At 37.6% G+C, this 22,616-nt stretch overlaps 1 protein-coding gene across 1 annotated transcript; it reads right to left on the reverse strand.

Moving 5' to 3' along the window:
* Positions 1 to 2,194: 2,194 nt before the first annotated feature.
* dhx37 (DEAH (Asp-Glu-Ala-His) box polypeptide 37) lies at positions 2,195 to 22,555 on the reverse strand. Its single transcript, XM_046871957.1, is given in 29 exon segments — positions 2,195 to 3,563; positions 6,337 to 6,434; positions 6,517 to 6,590; positions 6,681 to 6,775; positions 6,888 to 7,025; positions 8,046 to 8,160; positions 8,386 to 8,558; positions 9,494 to 9,610; positions 9,694 to 9,818; positions 9,907 to 10,095; positions 11,239 to 11,319; positions 11,321 to 11,343; positions 11,477 to 11,588; positions 11,676 to 11,908; positions 12,486 to 12,562; positions 12,659 to 12,794; positions 12,875 to 12,936; positions 13,061 to 13,162; positions 15,059 to 15,173; positions 15,328 to 15,429; positions 15,665 to 15,778; positions 15,853 to 15,949; positions 16,275 to 16,367; positions 16,451 to 16,599; positions 18,955 to 19,309; positions 19,475 to 19,587; positions 20,661 to 20,827; positions 22,034 to 22,159; positions 22,416 to 22,555. Coding segments are annotated over 28 exon segments (3,438 nt in total). The 5' UTR covers positions 22,140 to 22,159; positions 22,416 to 22,555; the 3' UTR covers positions 2,195 to 3,486.
* Positions 22,556 to 22,616: the final 61 nt, after the last annotated feature.

Raw genomic sequence — 22,616 nt, forward strand, 5'->3', positions numbered from 1 at the left:
TTGGTCAGGGTTTAGGCAGATGGTCAGGTGGATTTTTCAGCAGGATTCCCAGATTATGAATTATATGAAGGTTCAAGAAAATAAAGGTAAAGGTGACAAGAATTGTACTTCTGTACAATTATGTGGATGTTGAACATCAAATAAACATTTGGCTGGTTTTCATACTGGTATTTAGTTTTCATACAAAAATCTCGTCACACCCAAATAACCTGAAAAAAAAGGTACATTTTGTACCACTGAGAGAGGGCACATGCTGCCACATAGTTTTAAGATATGTAAAGTTCTTAATGCCTTTGGGCAGATTTTTACACAAGTCATAACTAATCCAGTGGTAAAGTGCCCACTAAGTAGGTCTCTATTAAAGCACTCAGGTAAAATTAAGAGTGAGGTTCTGACCTAAACCACATGCTTCCATGCTAATAAATATGGCAAATGATTACTCCACTAATGATTCTCTCTCTAGTATAAAAATAGTTTACCTCTCATTAGCTGTTTTTTTTTTTTTTTTTTTTTTACATCACACAGATAGCATACTGTCCTCACCTATACAGCACAGGGTCTTAGTCCTTGTCCTGAATGATCTCTTGCACTGTACATTGTAGTGCTTTAGTACAGTTGTAGCTGATAGATGAATTAGGTGATCCACAGAAATGTTCATTGACGAGGGTCCTCCAGATTGGCAACCTGTGCATTTACAGCTACAACAACTACAACAACAATAATTATAAGAACAAGAATTGGACACATATTACACAGTTACTGAATACTATAGTATTGAACCATGTCTGTAGCTTCTCCTGCTTATAAGGGCATGTAAAGAATGCACGTGTATGAGTACAGCTGAAAAGGTAGTGAATTTCACACACCTAACCAGTCGTGAATCAGGATTTACAATGGATTTTTTGAATTCTAGAAAGAAAAATATGTCAGAGTAATGGAGGAAAAATAGGGCAGGCCTTCAACTTGCACTGTCAGCTGCAGCTCTCCATGTTAAGTTTATTAACAACTCATTTGATTATTTTAGTAATACTGTAAATTTTGCTTGGTCTGAACAGTATATATATATATATATATATACAGTATCTCACAAAAGTGAGTACACCCATCACATTTCAGCAACCATTTTAATAAATCTTCTTAAGGGTCAATACTATAGAAATTATATTGATATATGATTATATATCAGTACAGATTTACTGTCCTCTGAAAATAACCCAACATACAGCTATTGTTGTCTAAATAACTGGCAAAAAATGTGAGTACACCCTTTGTGAGATACTGTATATATTTACAAAGTATGTGGACACCTTACACGTGTTTGCTGAATATTCCATTATAGAATGAATCCTTTCTTTGCTGTTATAACAACCTTCACAGTTCTGCAAAGGTTTTTCTACTAGATTTAGCAAAATGGAAGGGATATGATAATTTAGCCACAAGAGCATTAGTGAGGTCAGACTCTGATGGTTCAGCTTAATTGGTTCATTAAATACAAGAAATGGAGAGAAAAAAAGTGTAAGGATATAATGGATGCATAAAAAAAACTCAGCCAATGCATCAATATTAAACTCTTATAAAACTCTTTAATAAACATATAAAAGAATATGTTGGATAAAAGTATAGAATATTATTTAGGCCTACTACTTTGTAATAGAAGTTGACTACTGTGTTCATATAGAAAAAGAGGGTTTTTTTAAGTAAAAAGTGAAAGTTTCAGTCAGACTAGACAAAAGAGAGTAAACCATGCATCTTCAGAATCGGAACATTTTTTAACTAGTGTACATACTGTAAGTAGAGTCAACACCTAGGCAATTTCAGTAACATGATAGGATTATAGTTTAATTAATGGAAAGAAGGTTTTTATTAAAAAAAAAACAAAAAAACAAAAAAGGTGTGTCTCAGGATGCACCCACTATATATTCAACCTATTACATTGCAGGGTTATTTAAATAACTACAGTTAAATTTCATATAGATCAACGTAATTTAGGCACAGCAGTAAAACATATGTTGGTATAAATAGAGAGGGGTATTTGGAAGGGGGTTGAAATTGAAACTCACCAGACAAGTTTAACACTGTTCCAGATCTTATCTATACTAAGAATGTTTATTACCTCTTTTGTCAGACCAATTCAATCCTTAAAGTAATATATTACCCAAAACATCCCAGACACAAAAAACACCTGAGAAAATAGTTTGTGGGATGTTCAGTATAGATTTTTTTTTATAAAACTTTTCATTACAGCCATAGTTTGTGAAAGTATATAATGCAGGTATTGCAATAAAGAGTTTATTCAAAATAAAGGGGAAAAAATGTTTAAAAACATTTTAAACATTTTTGAAAGTAACCAAAAGTCATACAAATATCACTCACAATTATGACACAGAATACTCTTGCATTCCTGTTGTATACAAATCAGTAAAGTTTGTAAAAATGACCAAAAAAACAAAAAACTTTATTCATGGTAGTTTCCCCAACAATTTTTTACAGTTACAGTTTTGAATTTATTTTTTTCCCCTATTTCTTACTACATTTCAAAATGTAATTAAACCAGTTTAAACATACTCGCACTTTCAATGGTGATTCTTTTCAGTTTAGGATTAAATATATGGACAGAAGCTCCATATTTCTACAGATTTCATCCATCAAATCCACAGTGAGTTAATGATTGAATACACAGTATCTCATAAAAGTGAGTACACCCCTCACATTTCAGCAACCATTTTAGTATCTTCTCAAGGGACAATACTATAAAAATGGAACTGTTTCGTGTTGGAACCACTCAATTAACTGCAGTTCCCCAGTACCAGCAGCACTCACGCAGCCCCAGACCATGATGCTACCACCACCATGCTTGACTGTAGGCAAGACACAATTTTCTTGTTACTCCTCACCTACATAGCATGAGAACTCAACTCCTTTGGGGCCTGTACCAAGTGAAACCCATCTTGAAAATTCTCTTTAATTATCTTAAATGGAAAGGCATCCCAGGAACAACCTGTGCAGCTCTGGTGAATCTTATGCCCAGGAGGATTAAGGCAGTGCTAGATAACAATGGTGCTCACACAAAATATTGACATTTTGGACTCAGTTTTGACAGATTTACTTGGGGTGTACTCACTTTTGTTGCCAGTTATTTTGACAATAATGGCTGTATGTTACATTATTGGAGGACAGTAAATATATACTGCTATAAAAGCTGCACATTGACTACTAAAGTATATCCAAGTTTTATTTCTATAGAATTGTGCCTTGAGAAGATACTAAAATGGTTGCTGAAATGTGAGGGGTGCACTCACTTTTGTGAGACACTAAAAAATATACAGGTAAAATATCCACTGGTCTCCAAAAAGACAAATTAAGATCATCTGCAGTCTTGATATGTGTGTTTATGCAGGTGTGAATTCTGCAAGTCCTGCTGTGTAATATTTCAAGGGGCAGTGTGTTAGTGTTTCCACTAATGTGTGATAAGGTACCATGAGAGTGTCAGACAGGAGGCCAGCTCTTGGCGACTTCTTCATGAACAGACTTGGGAAGCCACTGGCAGTATGCTGACAGGAGAACTGTTAGGAGAAATAAACAGATTTAATTTTAAACAAACATTAGACATTAAGTAGTACCTAGTCGTCACTTATCCCACAAAAGCTTTTGCATGTGGAGAGAGAGATTGCCAACAAGTGGTTCTACTGGAAACACGTGATGCCAGCCACCATCATTAAGCTGCTGTATATTACATCACAACACAGAAAAACACAATTAGAAAGGCTAATTAGACTCTTCTGTAAGAGTTAAGAGATGCACATGAGTGGTTAGTGCATCATCCTGCCCACCCAGAGAACAGGGCCAAATATGCTCTCATACACTCCTGGCTACAGTATAATGTAGGCCTTCTGCTACTGCCAGTGTCTGAACACTATGTTCTAAACAACTTGATTTGAATTTAACTAAATGTTTAACACTCTAGAATCCTAAAACCTCAGCAAGTAACAGGCATTAGATAGATAAGTATTTGAAATGTGTAGAGCACTCCAATTAAAAGTCACATCCCGCAGCACACACAGCCAGATCCATAAGTATTTGGACAGCGGCGCAAATTTTGCCTCCGTACACCACCCCAATGGGTCGGAAATGAAGCAGTCCCAAGCAAAGATAAATGGGGAGGGTTGCGTTAGGAAGGGCATCTAGCGTGAAACGTGCCAAATCAAATATGCAGATCACGAACCAAAATTTAATACCGGATCAGTCAAGGCCTGGGTTACCAATGACCGCCACAGGTATTGTTAGCCAACAGGGTACCGGTGGAAATTGGGCTACTGTTGGCCGAAGGAGGAGAAGGAGAGGAGGACAACGCCTACAGAGACAGCAGGAAAAGGAGAAGTGTAGGAGAGTGGAGGTTCGGGTTGGTACTATGACTGGTAAAGAGAGAGAGGTAGCTGATATGATGAGAGGGGAAAGATAGATATGTTGTGTAAGGAGAACAGTAGATAATTTGTAGTAAGGACAGGAACATTGCAGGTTTAAACTGTTCTCTTTCATGGTGTAGATAGAAAAATAAATAGTGTAGGGGTGATCCTGAAGGAGGAGTTTAGTAAGATTGTAGTGGCGGTGAAGAGAGTTTCTGATAGGGTGATGAATGTGAAGCTGGAAGTTGAAGGGGTGATGATAAATGTCATCAGTGTCTATACTTCACAAGTGGGTTGTGAGATGGAGGAGAAGGACAAATTCTGGAGTGAATTAGATGAAGTGCTAGAAGGTGTACCTAGGAATGAACGAGTGGTGATTAGGGCAGACTTTAATAGCATTAAAGCATTAGGAGCATAGGGTGACATAAGAGTGGAGGAAGGTGCAAACAGGTGGATTATGTTCTATGTAGGAGATGCAACCTGAAGGAGATTGGAGACTGTAAGGTGTTGGCGGGGGACAGTGTAGCTGGACAGCATCGGATGGTGGTCTGTATGATGGTTTTGGAGGTAAAGAAGAGGAGAAGAGTGATGACTGAAAGAAGAAAAAGATGGTGGAAACTGAAGGAGGAAGACTGTAGTGTGAGATTCAGGGAAGAGGTCGGCTCGGTGGTGGTGAAGAGGGGCAACTACTGAAAAGGTGATAAGGGAGACAGCTAGAAAGGTACTTGGTGTGACATCTGGAAATAGAAAGGTAGACAAAGAGACGTGGTGGTGGAATGAGGAAGTTCCAGGCTGAAAGAAGAGGTGACCATCTGTGAGCAACAGTATGGTTTCATGCAGAGGAAGAGCACTACAGACGCATTATTTGCTTTGAGAATGCTGATGGAGAAGTATGGAGAAGGTCAGAAGGAGTTGCATTGTGTGTTTGTGGATTTAGAGAAAGCGTATGACAGGGTGGAGAGAGGAGTTGTGGTACTGTATAAGGAAGTTAGGTGTGTCAGAGAAGTATGTGAGGGTGGTACAGGACATGTATGAGGACAGTGTGACAGCAGTGAAGTGTGCAGTAGGAATGACAGACTGGTTCAAAATGGAGGTTGGACTGCATGGTGAGGGATGGGGAGATTGAGATGGTCTGGACATGTGTTATATCGGTAGGAGAATGTTGAGGATGGAGCCACAAGGAAGGAGGAAAAGAGGGAGGCTAAGGAGGAGGTTTATGTATGTGGTGAGGGAAGACATGCAGGTAATTGGGTTGAAAGAGGCAGATGTAGAGGACAGGGGGGGTATGGAGACAGATGATCCGCTGTGGCAACCCCTAATGGGAGAAGCCAAAAGAAGAAGAAGAAGAAACACTTGGATAAAAATCCTTTATGGTAAATGGCTGCCTGAAGTCTTTAACCCATGAACATAAAAAAAAAAAAACGTTTTGTCAGCCCCTTAACTGCCTCTGCCTTCTATTGCCACTTGCTTGTGGGTTTTTCTGTCATCGGCTTTGTAAAACAGTAAGTAAAAAAAGAATGATCAGTTGGGTTGAGGTTTATTAACTAGTCTGTATGAAGGAGAAATCTGGATTGCTTTATATCACCCCCCTGAGCTAACTTGCTATATACTGAAGACATTAGGATTTGAGAGCAGAAGATGAACACAAGATAGGAGAGATCTTAGTTCAGTAAATCTAGCTATACAATCATCCAATATAATCTTTTGTGGAAATCAAAATGTCAGTCATTTTTGGTTAAAATTTCACATGCATTATCTTCAACTTACATCATAAATATCTATTTTTTTAAGTTTAGTGATTATATCAGTTCCAGAGAGGTTGTAGCCTACCAGAGCATTGAGACTCATGAGAAAATATTATGTTTATGAAAACCTGAAAAAATGTTTTTTTCCAAGCTACTGGCTATGGCCTGAATTGCCCACACCTACTTACATTTTTCATTTTTCTTCCATGCAGCTTCTAAGGCATCTCGGCTGTCGACTTTTTCTGACACCAACGCTCCCAAAAGATTTTCAGTTCGAGGCTGAAGCCTAAAATATATACATTGACACATTTTATACATCTTTCACCTATGCACAGAAAATTATTTATATATGTGGCTTGTGTTCTTACTTGGCCCATGTCTTCAGCATAGTTGTAGGGCTCGACAGTAAGCATGTACTGTGTCGCTGTAGTTTAGAACACACCTGGAGCATGTAACCCAGAAGTTAATCTCTAATTTCTCCATGTAATATGCATCTTACACACACAGATACAAAAACACACAAAACACTTACCTGTCCTTCCAGCAGAAACTTTGCAAAGAGTTTGTATCGCTCAAGCCCTTCAGGATGATCCATCTCAATGGCAGGAAGCTTCCACCCAACTCTGACTACAAATAAGGATGTGCACACAGTTTGTTAAACTAGAAAGAAAACAGCATGCCTCATCCATCAATACCTCTGGGCAGGGCGGAGGGGATAAGAAAACGAAAGGGTTCTTACAGAAAGTGCTCTGTTGTCGACACTTCACTTTGCCACTGACAGTGCAGTACCATGGGGCAGGGCTTTGTTCTGGTCCACTGAAGTGACAGTACTGGGGCAGAAGCTTAGGGATCCAATCAGCCTGCACTGCACACACTCCTATAAGTAACATTAATCATGTAAGTATTAGAGCACAATAGTTTCTACAAGTCTTTCACAATTCTCCAAAACTTCTCTATATCAGGAGTATGTATGCGATTTTTATAGGAACAGTTACATTAATTTCTTTATTTACAAAGGTATGGATAAGCCACTAATATTACTGAATGAAGACAAAGTTATATTTTAAAGCTTAAAAATTAATGATAAGTCTACAAAAAATATAATGTACAGTGAGTGTTTTGCTTTTCGTACTGTTGCTAAAAATGTTACTGTAAGTGCCACAAAATGGCTTATAAAGAAACACCATTGGTAAAATCTTTTGACACTGGTAAAATAAAAGCATACCACACTTTACCCCATCATTTTAACATTCATTTGTATTATTTAAGCTATATAATTACTTAGCAGATATGCTAAATTAAATATCTATGAGAGCTCCCCCATCTCTAGTAGCAAGTTGCTGGTCATTTACATGTAACTGCAACTGTAAGCCATGTGTTTGTGTTAATGAAACTAGTTACTGAGCTATAAGCAGTTCAAGTGAATTTTTATTTTCAGTCAGTTGATGACCCCAGATTTGCAGACCACCAGTTGCTGACTTCTGTAAAAAATAATAGGCAGAGAGAACAATGCCCTCATGCGTGTTGTATATGAGGGTATATTTAGTCTAAAGACTATAAGATAAGACTAGGGCCCGGTAAAGACACTCAAAACAAACATTGAAACCAATCCTGAGATAAACATACTGTAACACTCTTGTGCTAATGAATATTAGCCTGATTATAATTTTAATTTTATTATTTATTTTAACATAATTCTATTTCCAAAAATTAATTAGCGTTGCAGTGTAGACCTTTTTCATTCAATAGCTGATACATAAAAATAAATAAATAAATAAAAACATTTAAAAACGTGTGTGTAGTCTGACATTGTAACATGTTTCTATTACCAAATCTATTCCCACAGTTAATATGCTTATGCAAACACAACCTTGCATGCACACGCACACGCACACACCTCTCATGTACATTTTGGTAGTTTCCATGATCTCTTGGTAGACAACAAACTCAGGCAGTTCTTTGTGAAGTGCAGAGGAAGGATGTATAAACACAGGCTCATCCAGGAGCGGAGTCTAAACAGATACAAAAAATACAGCATTCAAAACATTGAGCTGTTTATCATACAAGTTACATTACTATAAACCATAACAGTTATTTCTAATAAAGTTATAAAAAAATAGTAGCTCAATCTAAACTGAGTGAAATAGATTATAAATATGAACTTTAATCATCTTTTCAAAGATTTTAATTATACAATCAAACACAAGCTCTGAGATTGGTGGTGACTGTGTTTTCACCTTGTAGCCATTTCTCCACTTTGGATCCAGTAGCTCCTCAGTTTGTACTCGTCTAGCCAGATGATCTCCTAAACCAGCCAGCACAATCTGCCTCAGGCACACAACCTGAGATTCAGTCGGGGGGGCCATTTTGTTGTCTACACACACCCCCGCATCAGAACACACAGCATTAACTGTGTCGGAGAAAAGAATATATCAGCACACAGACATGATACAAAGGTAGTGCTGACGAGAATCTATTTATATTGTACTGTCAGCTCAAAACTAATTCAAGCAAAGGCCACCTGTGTATGAGTCCTTATATCATAATGAATCAATACAAGAATAAAGGTTTATTGTTCTACAAATGGTATAATTCAGTAAAAGAAAACACAAGACTATGAATACTATATAATAATGAGCTTTATGTTTAATATATTTGAATCTGATTCAAAGTATTGAGTATATCACTAGCATAAAACTTTTTTTATGTGCTTGACTTATGTATAGTTTTTTTGTGTTTTTTGTTTATAATTTTTAAAATAAGCAATGGCTTTGACAATTATTATACCTTTGGGAAGGCAAGTTAAATGCCAGTGATATTAGGTCTTGCTTTTTTCTGAAATGTGTCACATTTAATAAAATTTTTGGGTATTTAAACAAATGTGCTGTTTCCTCAACAGGCCCATCTTGACATATTGTCCGGCATATTAACCAGACTATGTATGTCTGTGCTATGTCCATTTTGTAAAATTCAACAATTGTTCTGGCAGCAACTCATCTGTGTTGTCAGGAACTAAGGAACCAATGAACATGATGTGTCTGTTAAGAAAACAAAGCTGGACTAGTGAGTAGATATTGGCTCATAAAACAGCTAGGGCTGCCATGTCTGATGATACACTGATGACAAATGTATTTAGTTTTCAGTATGCACACAAACCAAATTGTGCCATCATGAAATTTGCCAGGAAGTACCAGAATATTTTTTTATCTGGTTGCCTTTACTAGAAGGTTTAGACTTGGCCATGAAGTTTCACAACGATGTGAGTTTAATATCCAACTCGACAACAAAAAAGACTAGTAAAACACAATCAATCTTCGAAACTAATATTTCAAAAGAGCACTGAACCTGCATTAGTGAGCTGTCCCCGCAGCCTCCGTATCTCCAGCATAGCTTTGTAGCGAAGGCCGTTTTCTTCACAGAACTTTGGTGTGCAGCTAGCAAACTCACAAGCCCCTACAGCACCTACACACACACACACCATTAAATTTAACCTAATAAAATAAACCATTGCCATATGTTAGTTTGTAAGGAAGAGTAGAGTGTACCTAGCAGCACCATGAGATCTCCCAAAAGTAAAGACTGGCCCTGGCCTGCCCACAACCTCCTCATCTGACTGAAGCGTGCTTTTCTTCCAGCCAGCTTACTGCTCTCCTCTTCACTACTCGCTGGCCTGAGGGACACAAATAAAAACAGAGATAGACATTATTTCATAATTATGAAAATTTTTCACCCTGAACGATAAATCTTTTTTTCTTTACCTGTCCAGTTCCTCAAAGATCTCTCGAACAGTCATAGCTGCCACTATTGTTATGGTGTAGGGCATGCAGCCCTGCTGGCGGCCCAGTGCAAGCATTTTAGCATAGCGTGGTGACACAGGAAATGCTGCCATTGCACGTCCCAGAGGGGTTATAGGACATGATAATCGAGCCCTCTCCATATCTACCATTCTGGAGAAAAAAAAATCACAAAAGTGCAATAAAAGTTTACTAATTAACATCACAAAATAAAAAGCAAAACAGACTAAAGAGCGACAAGTGTGTCCCATACCATTGACGCTAGTCCACTGGTCTCCAAATTTTTTTTAACTTACTACTTAGTTCTTAAATTTAACTTTTTATTTTAATCCAAGTAATATAACTGAATGCTAAAGTGCACTTACATGGCTTGATCATGCTCTTGGTTGAGATATATTTACAATGGAGTTACTTTTAAGTAACATTTAAAAGTCGCTTGGTAAAATTAATGAACTGTTATTAAAAGTTTATGCCATTACTTTATTAATCAACCAGCTCAGGTTTCTACTTGAAGTACAACAAGCTAGCTAAGCAGCTCCATATTAATTATATGTAACTAATATTCCTTAAAATAAATGCATCATATGGGAAGTAATTTAATTCTAAATAAAGATATAAAAAAAATTATTTGGAAAATATTTTTGCATTCATTCCATTAACAAAAATGGAATTGGGGTGGGTAAAAAATATGTACTGCAGCCAGCCATTATTTTGGCTTCACTTACAATGCATTCCATTCAATCCCCCTTCACTTTTGTACATTTTGTTATGTTGCAGTCTGATACTACAAACAGTCAAAGAGGTTTTTCCCTCATTAATCTACTAAACTGACAACTTAAAATTGAAAAGAAAATAAAGCGGGGAGGTCTGGCTTTTTTGTTGCACATCTGTTACGATGTCCACACATGTACATGCAATTAACATTTTAAACACATGTGAATGATAACCAAGTTCCACTAGATCATGTGTTATAATAGTATGCCAATACAGAGACTGGTACATTGGGTGGCATACCTGACATTATTTCTTATTCATTTACTCTATTTATACTGCACTTATACAGAACAGATGATATTATTAAATACTAATTTCTATACATTATTAAATAGATTGTCTGCAAGACTGCCTATTTGTCCTTCATAATTACAAACACAGACTACTGCCCCCTATTGGGGTTCCATTTTTCATACAGAATGGATGAAGGTCAGCTGTTATCTTTGTTGTTGGTTATTGTGCAAATCCCCCCAGAACATGAGACAACAATCCGGTTGTTGTGAATCCTTAAAAAAAACCTACCGCCCCTGGCGAGGCGGTTCCTCTAGAGCACCCAGAGAGATGAGCAGCTGCTCAGCAGACATCAGTGCTTCAGAAGAGGGGAGTAGGGAACGGAAAATTCACCACCTGCAAACACATGGGACATGCATACATGATTTAATTAGTGAGAAAACACTCGTTTTGGTTATGTAGTTACCATACTTGTTTAAGTGTTACACAAAGCATAAGTAACATGTAAAACACCCCCACTGCCCCAAACCTTCTCAATGTTGAGATCTTTCATTTGCAAAACCAGGTCGTCGACAGGGCGCCGAGTGATCTCAGCCTCAGAAAACTCGCTGAAATCACTAAACACGGCAGATGAGTAGAGTCTGCACACATCAGACAAAATATACAATCACAAACAAGCGAAAATTATTCAGTTTTTCCCATCCTGAAAAAACTCAAGAACAACCAACCTATAGCAATGTCCTGCCTCTGTTCTTCCTGCCCTTCCAGCTCTCTGATTGGCCGAGGCCTGTGACGTCCAGGTGACCTTAAAGGAAGAGACTCCTGTCACTCTGTCATAAAATCTCTTCTTCACCCGACCACAGTCAACAACGTACTTAATTCCTGGAATAGTGAGGGATGTCTCTGCCACGTTGGTGGCCACCACACACAAGCGAGCACCTGGTGGAGGTGGACGAAACACCTGTACACACATTCAAAAATATACATCCTGAAAAATAGTAACAATAATAATATGATGCATTTTACAAAAACGTGAATAAATAAAAAAAAATACAAAATTTGGGGTACGTTAACGGTGCTTTCATATAATACCTGTTTGAGGTGATTTTGGTTCCTATTAGTGCAGTTTGACTGCAGTGATTATCCACTAGGAATTAGTAGGCTTTGTGATCTGTACCTCAAATGATTGTTTACCGTTTTTGTAACCTTACCATTTTAACCAATTATTTATTCAGCCATACCCACTCAATAATAAATATTGGTACACATAAAATATATTGTAAATATATTTTACATACATTTTATATATATATATATATATATATATATGGTAAATATATATAAAAAAATTAAATGACTTCATGCCATTCAGATTTTTTAATATGTGCAGTGTGAATCAAACAAACCAAAAGTTGCCATTTTTGCACCAATTCAGACCAATAGGTGTGAAAACACACTGACAACAGTGCTAACCCACATAATATGCATGTATTAAAAACATAGAAATACTTTGCAACTAAAATAGGAAAATATATTACTTTAGCTTGCTGCTCTGGTGCCAACAGGGAGTAAAGTGGCAGCACGTACAGAGGAATTGAGGGATCAGCCTTCTCCTCTAAGAGTAAAAATAAACACAAACATACAGGTTAATCTCAGCGTACAACTCTTTCTGGATAACCTTTATATACAAACACAAAAGAATTTAATCGACCACTGTCTTCTGGTTGATCGCCTAAATCCAGATCTGAGCCTTCATCATCCTCATCATCAACGCCAGCCTGTCGATCTTCATCTCCTTCATCCACGGGTAAGGCAGAGTAGTTGTTCAGATCAATGCGAGGAAGAGACTGGAAGAGAAAGAGAGAAGCTGGTAAATCCCATGGGAGAGATGCAATCACTAGAGGTGCAACAAATAAACAATCCATACCACTGATTTCTTCTGTTTCTGCCTTTTAAATTTCCTCAGCTCCTCTGGTGCGTCCTCCATTTCTGTATCAATCAAAGATAGCACATGCTTCTCAGGTTTTTGCTAGATTTGTGCGCATGTATGTATGTGTGTATATGTATATATGTGTGTGTGTGTGTGTGTGTGTGTGTGTGTGTGTGTGTGTACCAGTATTCTGTGTATTTTTTGGTCTATAAGGAAAAGCCTTTCTCAGTCTCCTGCACACAGACTGCACCTCAGCCTGGCCGGTCAAAAACACCAGGATACCACCTACAAGTGAAAAAGAAAATGCCAGGAACTGGTCATGTATGACATTATGCATTGTGATGTCTACATGTCCTGGAACGTGGACTTAAAGAAACTCAAAAAACGCAGTTTAAACTGCCTCTTCTTCTTCTCCCAATTGCAACTAAGAAGAATACACTTCGAGCTTTTGCCTCCCCAGTGTTCGCAACAGCCGATGCAGCAACACTAAAAAAATCTAGTCACTCACCTATCGTGAGTTCAATTTATATTAACTATTTTTGTGATATTGTAATGAGTGTGCTAATGTTCATTTTAAAGTGTTTTTACATTTATTTTGATATACAAGGTGGTATCAAAAAGTTTCAAGACTAGTCACTTTTGCCAAACGTCCGCCCTCATATGACCTAAAACCTAGCAGAAGAACTCGCTATTGACTGGGCCCGTGGGACAAATTCTTGATGCACAATGCCAAGAATGTAGAAAAAGACGATAAGCATACACTTGGTAGAGCTGCAGACCTGCCTCGCCTCTTTCGATGATGGAGATAATGGGTTCTTCCACTGTGAAGACTACTGCTTCGTATCATGGTCGTGCCCGTACACCCAAGTTTCATCACCTTTAATGATCCTCGACATCAAGGACGGATCGTCCACAGCACGCAGATGGAGGTCTCGGCAGACTTTAATCCGGTGTACCTTCTGCTTCTGCGTCAGCAACCTTTGTTCTAACTTGCTGTCCATGATGAAATCGCCGATGTGGCAAGGCACATGGTCAGAATAGCACCAGTTGCACAGCTCCTGATGTACACAGTACATCTTTTGGCACACTGACTTATGAAAGTCGGTGCTCGCTGTGACTGTGCATGCAGCCGTGTGCTGACATCGGTCAGCATTCTACAAAACTAGTCTCGAAACTTTTGGATACCAGCTCATATGTACCTATATATTTCTTATTCCTACATATGCCTATAAAACTAAAGGCATAAATGGATGTTGGGTGTCAGCTTAACAAATTTAGGCCTGGAACGATTCCTCGAGTAACACGAGTAATTCAAATACAAAAATAAATAGTTTAGTCCATTTAACTTGTGTTTCTTCATGGACTATTATTCTCTCGCATCACACGCTAAACACTGGAGCGCTCTGGACACGTTAACACAGAAGAAGCTGCCTATTGGAAAATTAGAGTAACGGGGAGAAAACAGCAAGGGGTGAAGAGAACATTTATATAGTGGCCAGTTTCCACCACATAAAAAAGCTTGCCTAATTTCGACTTTTTTCCCTTTAATTCTCAGCAGTGTCAGCCCCTCTGTAATGCTAGAAAGCTTTACACATTAAATAGGCTACAATCAATAGAATCGCATGATATCAAACTAAGCCTCCGATACCTGGAGAGACTCTGTCTAACAATCAGCTCTGGAGGAGACGGAACAAGACAGATAAAGCCTCGGAGGAGCCTCGTTCACACACCAACAGATTTAAATTTCAAGCCCATAACATGATTACTGGTGGATGCAGCAGAAATGTTGATGTTTACGAGAAATAAACTCGGAATTGGAAAAAGTCGGAAATTAGGCAAAGTTTCTTTTTTTTGTTATTGTTTAAATGGGTTTAGTTTTCACTGATATTCTTGTATGCAATTTTAGCAATAAAATGTAAAGGTTTCTAAAAAGGAAACAAATCACGTTCATTTTAAGAGACCCGTCTTTTTTTTTTTTTTTTTTAGTAATGAGATTTAAAAGAAAAAAAATTCTTCTTATCCGATTACTCAATCATTGGAATAATCGGTAGAATACTCCATTACTAAAATTATTGATAGCAACAGCTCTAAACAAATTAAAAAGTTCATATATGCTCTACAAATGAACAAAAAAGAAACAATTACAAATTGTGTATGTGCGTGCATGCACGTGTGTCTAACCTGGTGGCAGCATGCGGTGAATCTTGCATGTTTTGCGAAAGGCCTCTGCTACATAATCCTCCATTGGTGTGCGCTTGTTGAAGTGAACAGTGACTGGGAACTGGCGAGCCTCTACCTGTGTACAGACACACACACACACACACAATTTTGTTAAAAAGGCTGCTGAATCATAAATAAAATTAAAGCTAAGTTTCAGTACAGCCATCAGATATACTGATAGGCCTGAAACTAAAACAAAAACAGAAAAATTAGATGGAAGTGGTTGATACCTTTATGACTGGTGGAGGAATTCGAAACAGTCTCTTGTTCTCAGTAAAGTCCTCCACTCGCAGCGTAGCAGACATGATCAGCAGTTTCATGGGTAAACCTTTCTGTAAGTTCAACACATTACTGTAAACCAGGGTATTAATATGGCTACAAGCTTTCAGTCCAACTAGGCAGGAGTCACACCTGTTTCCACTTGTTTCATCAGTTTATCTTGTGCTCCTATCAACTATTAAGTGTTTTTTTTCCCTTTTATTTAGCTGGAATGAAATCCTACAGCCACACCGGCTCACTACTGATAAGATTGTTTTAGCCTTTCTCAAGAAAGTGTGTGCGTGATACCTTATTGCGGAGTGCAACTATGCGTGAGAGCAGGCCGATGAGGATGTCAGTGTAGACACTGCGCTCGTGAGCCTCGTCAATAATGATCACGCTGTATTTCTGCAACAGGAAGTCCTGAAAACACAAAACAAAATTAGGCCATGAACAGAGGGTGGCAAATGTTTTTGTATGTGTTTAAGCATATTTACCTTTTGAACCTCTTTCAGCAAGACACCATCTGTCATAAACTTGATCTTGGTGTCTTTTGTCACATTGCCTTCAAATCTGATCTGATAAGACACCACCCTAAAGGAACATACATACACACACACACTTATTAATTAGTCCATTCTATTTCTGCAATTTAGGCTACGACTAGAATCTGCTAGTTTTTCATCTATGATCTATAGACTATGACTGGGATGTCTGGAATTTTTTTTTCTTCCACAAAACCTTTTTGTGTTTTTTTTTTTTTTTTCTTTTCTTCAAAGAATGGTCACACAGTGCACAAATATGTACACACAGAGATTTAGCCTGTCACCCTGTCATTTATAATTCTCATTGCACATCAGGAGAATCTGAGTCCGAGGCTGGTTAAGTCTGAATACCACAGTCAAATTCATTCACACACCCCGTGGAAAGGTTCATCTCATTGGCCACACGGTGAGACATGCTGACTGCTGCCACTCTTCTGGGCTCAGTCACTCCGATGAGACCACCAGCACTGAGAGACAGAGACATAAATGTGATCAATTATAAACCTGAACACACAAAAAATTGTAAGTGAATTGGTGCTTGAGTGTGTACCTTGCATATCCAGCCTCGTAAAGGAACTGGGGAACCTGTGTAGTTTTGCCACTGCCAGTCTCTCCACACAGAACAACACAATCATTCTCCTTCACTGCTTCCATGATAACCTGCTCCTCCGCCAACACTGGCAGCTTCAGTCGTGCCTCCTAAAAGACACACACGTATTCAAAGTGAGCAAGAGAGACATAGTAAAAGAGAAAAAGTGAGAAAAAGGTTTTTATTAAGGGGGGGATTGTCACATACATATAGAGTACGACATGCAGTGAAATGCTTTTGCAGTGAAACGTACAACCATCCAACATTTAAGCATTAAAAAAAAAGGATAGAATATAAGGATAAAAAAATAAGTAGATAAATAAAAAGAATAAACTATAGAAGATATATGAAAATATATGTATATACATGAAATAGTATAGCAGATATTGTAAGTACAATTTAAAGTGCAGTACGTTGTGGTGTAAAGTGACACTGTGCTGTTTAAGTCCAGAGTTGAAGTGACAGTCCAGAGTCAAGGTGTCATATAGTTTTATCACTGTTGAGGTGCACAATTCAGTGATTGTGCTTAAAGGCAGAACTGCAGTCCTAAGCATTGTAGCAGACTGTTGATATTAATTACAGTCCAAATTCATCCTCATAGTGCTTGAGTTGCTCAATAATTTCTTGATTTTTTAGGCTGTTGTTGTGGAACCACCTCCAGCTTCAGAGATCTTTAATAACATTCAACAATAGACTTTAACATACAACACAAGAGCAGTCTCGATAAAAAATAAGTTTAATGCAAATGAGGTTTTATGAAAAGTAAGCTTAATTTGCTCTGTCAATTTAATCTACTCACTAAAGCCATGTAACATAGCAGCCTGTGCCTTACAGTATGTGTAAAAACTGTACACTGAAAACCATTTTGAGTTAATGGTGCAGACTGGTGGATCATTTCACACTCCACTGCAGGAATCACACTGCAGTGATATCAAAAGTATAACACAAGTACACAAAATAACATTTACAGAATGTTGATTATTCTGCTGTGTATTATATTCTTACACATAATGAAGTCAACAGGACTATTTAAAGATCCCTGCAGAATTCTCCACCCTCCATCAGGTCAGGGGGTCTTTTGTTAAGTATGATTAAGTTTATGACTGAATTTTTGTTTCTAGCAAAATACTCTTGGTTTCTGGTTTTTATGTTGTTTGCAGGCTCAAAACAGCAGGATAAATAACTACAGCTATTAAAGTTAATGAATTCAGGCAGAAACATAATGATTCAACACTATTCTTTCATGATGCATTTAACATAGTTTCCTAGTTTGGTTATTTGGTCCCTTGAGTCACACTGGGCCCATTCTGTCTAGACTTTGGAGGCTGGGGTTTTACATGCAGAATCCTGGATGCTGTTGGGAAAATAGAATTATCACAGGCTTACAGCACATTATTCTGATCCTAATTACAAAATGTTATATTATGAACTAAATAACTAAGTTCTTATTCAACAAACATCTATACAATGGATCATACGAAGGTCCTAAAAGGTATTATAATATATTTTTTTTCTTGTTTTCTCATGATCATGACTTAATTTTCTTGTGATCTGAAAGTTAAAAACCCATTTTCTCTCAACGTAATTGTATCGAGAGAAAATCGTGTCTGTGAATGTTTTTGGTGTATTTAGTGAGGTATGCGTTGGTATCTGAAACCTGACAGGCTACTTCTTAAGTGTCAGACACTTATGTGTAAGTTGTCACACACTGACAGACACAAGCTATTTCGGTTTTCAGTGAGTCCCTGATCAAAGCAAAAGCAAATGCAATCATCAGTGATGCTGCGGCCTCTAGAACATGCTTTTATGTCAAGATCACAAGAAAATTAAAACGTGATGAAAACAAATTTTATCATGTCGAAATCACGAGAAAATTAAGTTGTGATCACTAGACAGTGATCCATGATAAATCCAATGACATCCTCCCCTCCCCTCCTCTTCCCTCCCCAGACACACACACACACCACCAATATTTGCACCAATTTGTTCAACCAAATGATGTCAGAAAAAAAAAGTGAAAGAAACTCACCACATGGTTTAACTGTGGTCACTTATACTGCCAACATGAAGTTCATTTTTAAATCAATATTTTGATAAATAGACACTGTCATATATGAGTGTGGCAGAAACGTGGATATAGATTTAGAATTGTCCTCAATACACAAACTGAAGTGATGGTGGCACTAGATATTCTGCGGACACTGGATAATAGGATTACCTGTCATCAGTCATGGAGTCATATGAGCAAGTTCTTTTTACATTAAATCTACTTATGTACTATTTACTGGCTAATTCAGTTTTCTAAGAAAAACCATTAAAATAAAAGAAATTAAGTAAGATAGTAAATATAATTATTATAAATACATTAATAAAACTTCAAACATCTTTTAAACTCTTAACATCTTAAAGTTTTTTTCTTATTGATACACATTATAATCACTGACATTCAAAAGGTTTTTTCCTACCTGGATCTCCGGCAGTCGGTCTACAGGAATAAACACAGCTGGCTGACAGTTGTCAATCTTGTGCACAGCTGTTTTTTTATCTTCCCTTTTCTCCTCCTCCTTTACTTCCACTGTTTTTGTTTCCATCTCCTCTTCCTGCTCCTCCTTCACTGCAGGTGCTGCTTTTTCTGAAGCCTCAACCTCATCTTCCTCTTCCTCAGAAGAAGAGTCTGACCCACTGCTTGTCTCCTGCTTAGAAGAGTCTGGATCATCACTTTCGTCCACATCATGAGCCAGTTTTCTCTTTCTCTTAGCACCGCTTAGGCTGCTGATTTTGACAGTTACTGAACCATCATTCACCCCTTCAATATTAACTCTGTGCGCACACACACACACACACACACACACACACACACACACACACACACACACACACACACACACACAGAAAGAGAGCTTTTAAATCACATCCAAAAACATGCAGATCCACACACTGCAGTTCTATCAGAAACACAGAAATAGTCGGAAAACATGTGCCTACTCTTTAGTTTGATAAAGTTTGTCTCCGATGCCCAGTTTGGAGGTTGTGTACAGCAGCTTCAGTTCAGACTCTGGCAGCTGAACTTCTGCCAATTTATCCAAGATCTCCACTCGCTGTATGGTGATGTAAAAACATATGTGTACACAGAAAGAATTAAAAAACATGCATAAATATCTCAGTATTATGATCACAGAGCAGTTTCAGATCGAAATAAAGTAAAAGAGTAAAACCTCTCGCCTGCTCTCAGGGACGTCTCAAATAATGGCTGTGTGATTAAATATGAAATGAATATCTATCTGTCTGTCTGTCTGTCTGTCTGTCTGTCTGTCTGTACATACATATATACATACATACATACATACTTTAGCCATCAAAGAAAAATGCATAACTGTTTAAATGTTTAGAGACATTATCTTTTAGTCATTAAGGAGCTCTAATGTTAACTCAGCGCATGTTTTGTGAAATAACAAACAAAGCAGCAAAGAGTGCGCTTTTCTTTTGCTGGTAAAAGAAATCACTAACTAGATACAAAAAAATAAAAATCATTTATAGAGAATAAATTGTGCAACAACAATTTCAGGTATTCTCTGTGAATTAAATATGTGCGCATTAAAATTATTACATTTGTAAAATTTACATATACATTGAATGGCAGAGGTTTTCATCCAAAACATCTTATAATTATCTTATTTATACAACTGAGCAGATAAGGGGGTTAAAAGGCCTTGCTCGAGGGCTCAGCAGATGAATCTTGGTGTTGCCAGGATGTGAACTCACTTCTGTACATTTCTGCAGAAGATTTCTGTACGAGCTGAACATCGTTCTACACTCAGTTTAATTTGTCAAAGCTGCATCACAGATAAACATCCACATTTACATGTAATTCAATTTGTTATGTGCTCCTCCACTTTGCTTTTATCCCCCCTGTAATCCAAGAGGACGATCCGGCACCTCAGCCACCTGGGACCGCTTTTAGATGATGTGCAAAATGCAGGTGAATGCTTATGCAGTATAGAAGAGGACTTCCTCCTTCACATTTAACAGACTGATTTTTTTTTTTTTTTTTTTAACCAAATCTAGTACTGTTATTTTCACAAAGCAGAAATATAAAATATGATTATAAATATGAATATCTATTATAGTTTTTTTCATCTAATGTGTAAACATTCTCACAAATACAACTTACATGAGCTTTTTTCTCTTTCTGCTCCAGAACCTTTTGCAGGTTCTTTTTCTGTTTCTTGGTCAGAGGTTTCTTTTTAGGGACAGTTTGTTCCACCTTTTTCTTCTTAGCTTTGGTGCCTGGGAGAACCAGTGTGTTACTTTCATCCACTCCTTTTAGCATGGTGGAGTCTGAAAGAAAAGCAAAAGTTTAATTGTGACAGCAAATTAATAATAATAATAAAAAAAAAAAAAAAAAGAAATTATTGATATTCTTGAGTATATGACATTCCTGCCTATTTAAGTGTGTGTTTCAGCATTTTCCTCCAAAGACATTACAGTAGTTGGACTACCTGTGCTAAACTGATGAACTGGAGTCCTATCCAGGGCCTAATCCTGTCTCATACCTACTGTTCCCAGAAGAGGCTCTTTAGCCACTGTGGCATTGACCAGAATAATAAAAGAATGTCTTGATATATATATATATATATATATATATATATATATATATACACACACACACACACACACACACACACACATACACACACACCTGATGATTCAATAAAGACTTGCTAGTATTTAAACTGCTAAATCAGTGTATAGGCCACACTCTATGATCACTGCTGACACAGACTACTTACACAAACACACAGCGTCAAAACACACTACCATCACATTTATGACCGTCAACACCTTGGTTTCTCTTCAAACTTTCTGAAGAGACTAAAAAACGTGCTTGTACGTTCCTATAGCTATACCCTTGAAAGCATCCTTATAAACTGCATCACCTTATGGTACAACAACTGCCAGAAGGCACTACAAGTGGTAGCAAACACTGCCCACAGTTTTACAATACAAGCAAAAATGATGGACATTTATCGAAAGTGTTACTTGCAGAGAGCAAGAAGTATTAATAACACCCATCAATAACATCTTCCTCCCCATCCTATGGCTGAGCACTTGCATTTTACCATGACTGTCAAAACTACATTTTATATTGTGGTTATTTGCACATTATTCCTATTTGCACAAGTTGAACCCAATCCTGACCAGACTGTGCATCAGAGAGGCTTGTGGAAGATCAGCTTGATAACTTTGAGAACCATGATTTTCAAGTGTTGCTCGATTCTCAAAGCCACAATACTGGTATTGAATCAAACAAGAAACTGGTCTACAACCTCTTAGAGAAGGAGAAAGGGTTTAGAGAAACAGCTACAAATCATGTAAAATTGCAAAATGGATAAGGCAACAATTTATTTAACAAAAAGATGAGAGAGTCAGTGCAGATAAACGCACTCAGCTGGTGCATTAGGGGAAGACTGTTGCTAAATAGCAGCTAAGTATGATATTTAGGATTTAGTAAACTAAAAGAGGATAACAGCTGAAGAAGTTTACCCTCCAACTCCAGTAGCACTTCATTCTTCGGGTCTTCAGTAGGTTTGGGAGCTGCTGTGTTTTGCTCCCTCGCCTTCCAGTTGTGTTTGTTTCTCAGCCTCCCCATGCCTGCGAATTACACTGGAACTGGCAATAAATAAAGAATTACAAACTAACCAAAGGAACATGGTAACACACTGCTGGAACACAGGACGTTTTGTATTTAACGTTAACAATTCGGTGCTGCTATAACCTGTTAAAAAAATAGTAGAGTTGCTAAATGGTCAATTTACTATTTCAGATGTGAAATCGGTGTTTACACATAACCTGTCTTGTCGATTTGTGAGGAAACTAATGATAATCACATTTACGTGCACTTGCTAAACAAAATAAATACACTTACACTTAAAATAATGCAATTCCTGCTTTCACAAGACTTAATTAGAATATACACTGATATTCACATTTGCACGAGACCTCACATGTGCAAAAACAAGAACACCGTACAACTCTCTAAAGCGCCCGTCTAGTTTACAGACTGGATCAAAACGTTCCGCTTCGCCCGGCGTGATCCCGGACCGCATGTTCATATGTAATGTTGTCG

The sequence above is a fragment of the Silurus meridionalis genome, chromosome 17 (genome assembly GCF_014805685.1).
Source record: "Silurus meridionalis isolate SWU-2019-XX chromosome 17, ASM1480568v1, whole genome shotgun sequence".
NCBI lineage: Eukaryota > Metazoa > Chordata > Actinopteri > Siluriformes > Siluridae > Silurus > Silurus meridionalis.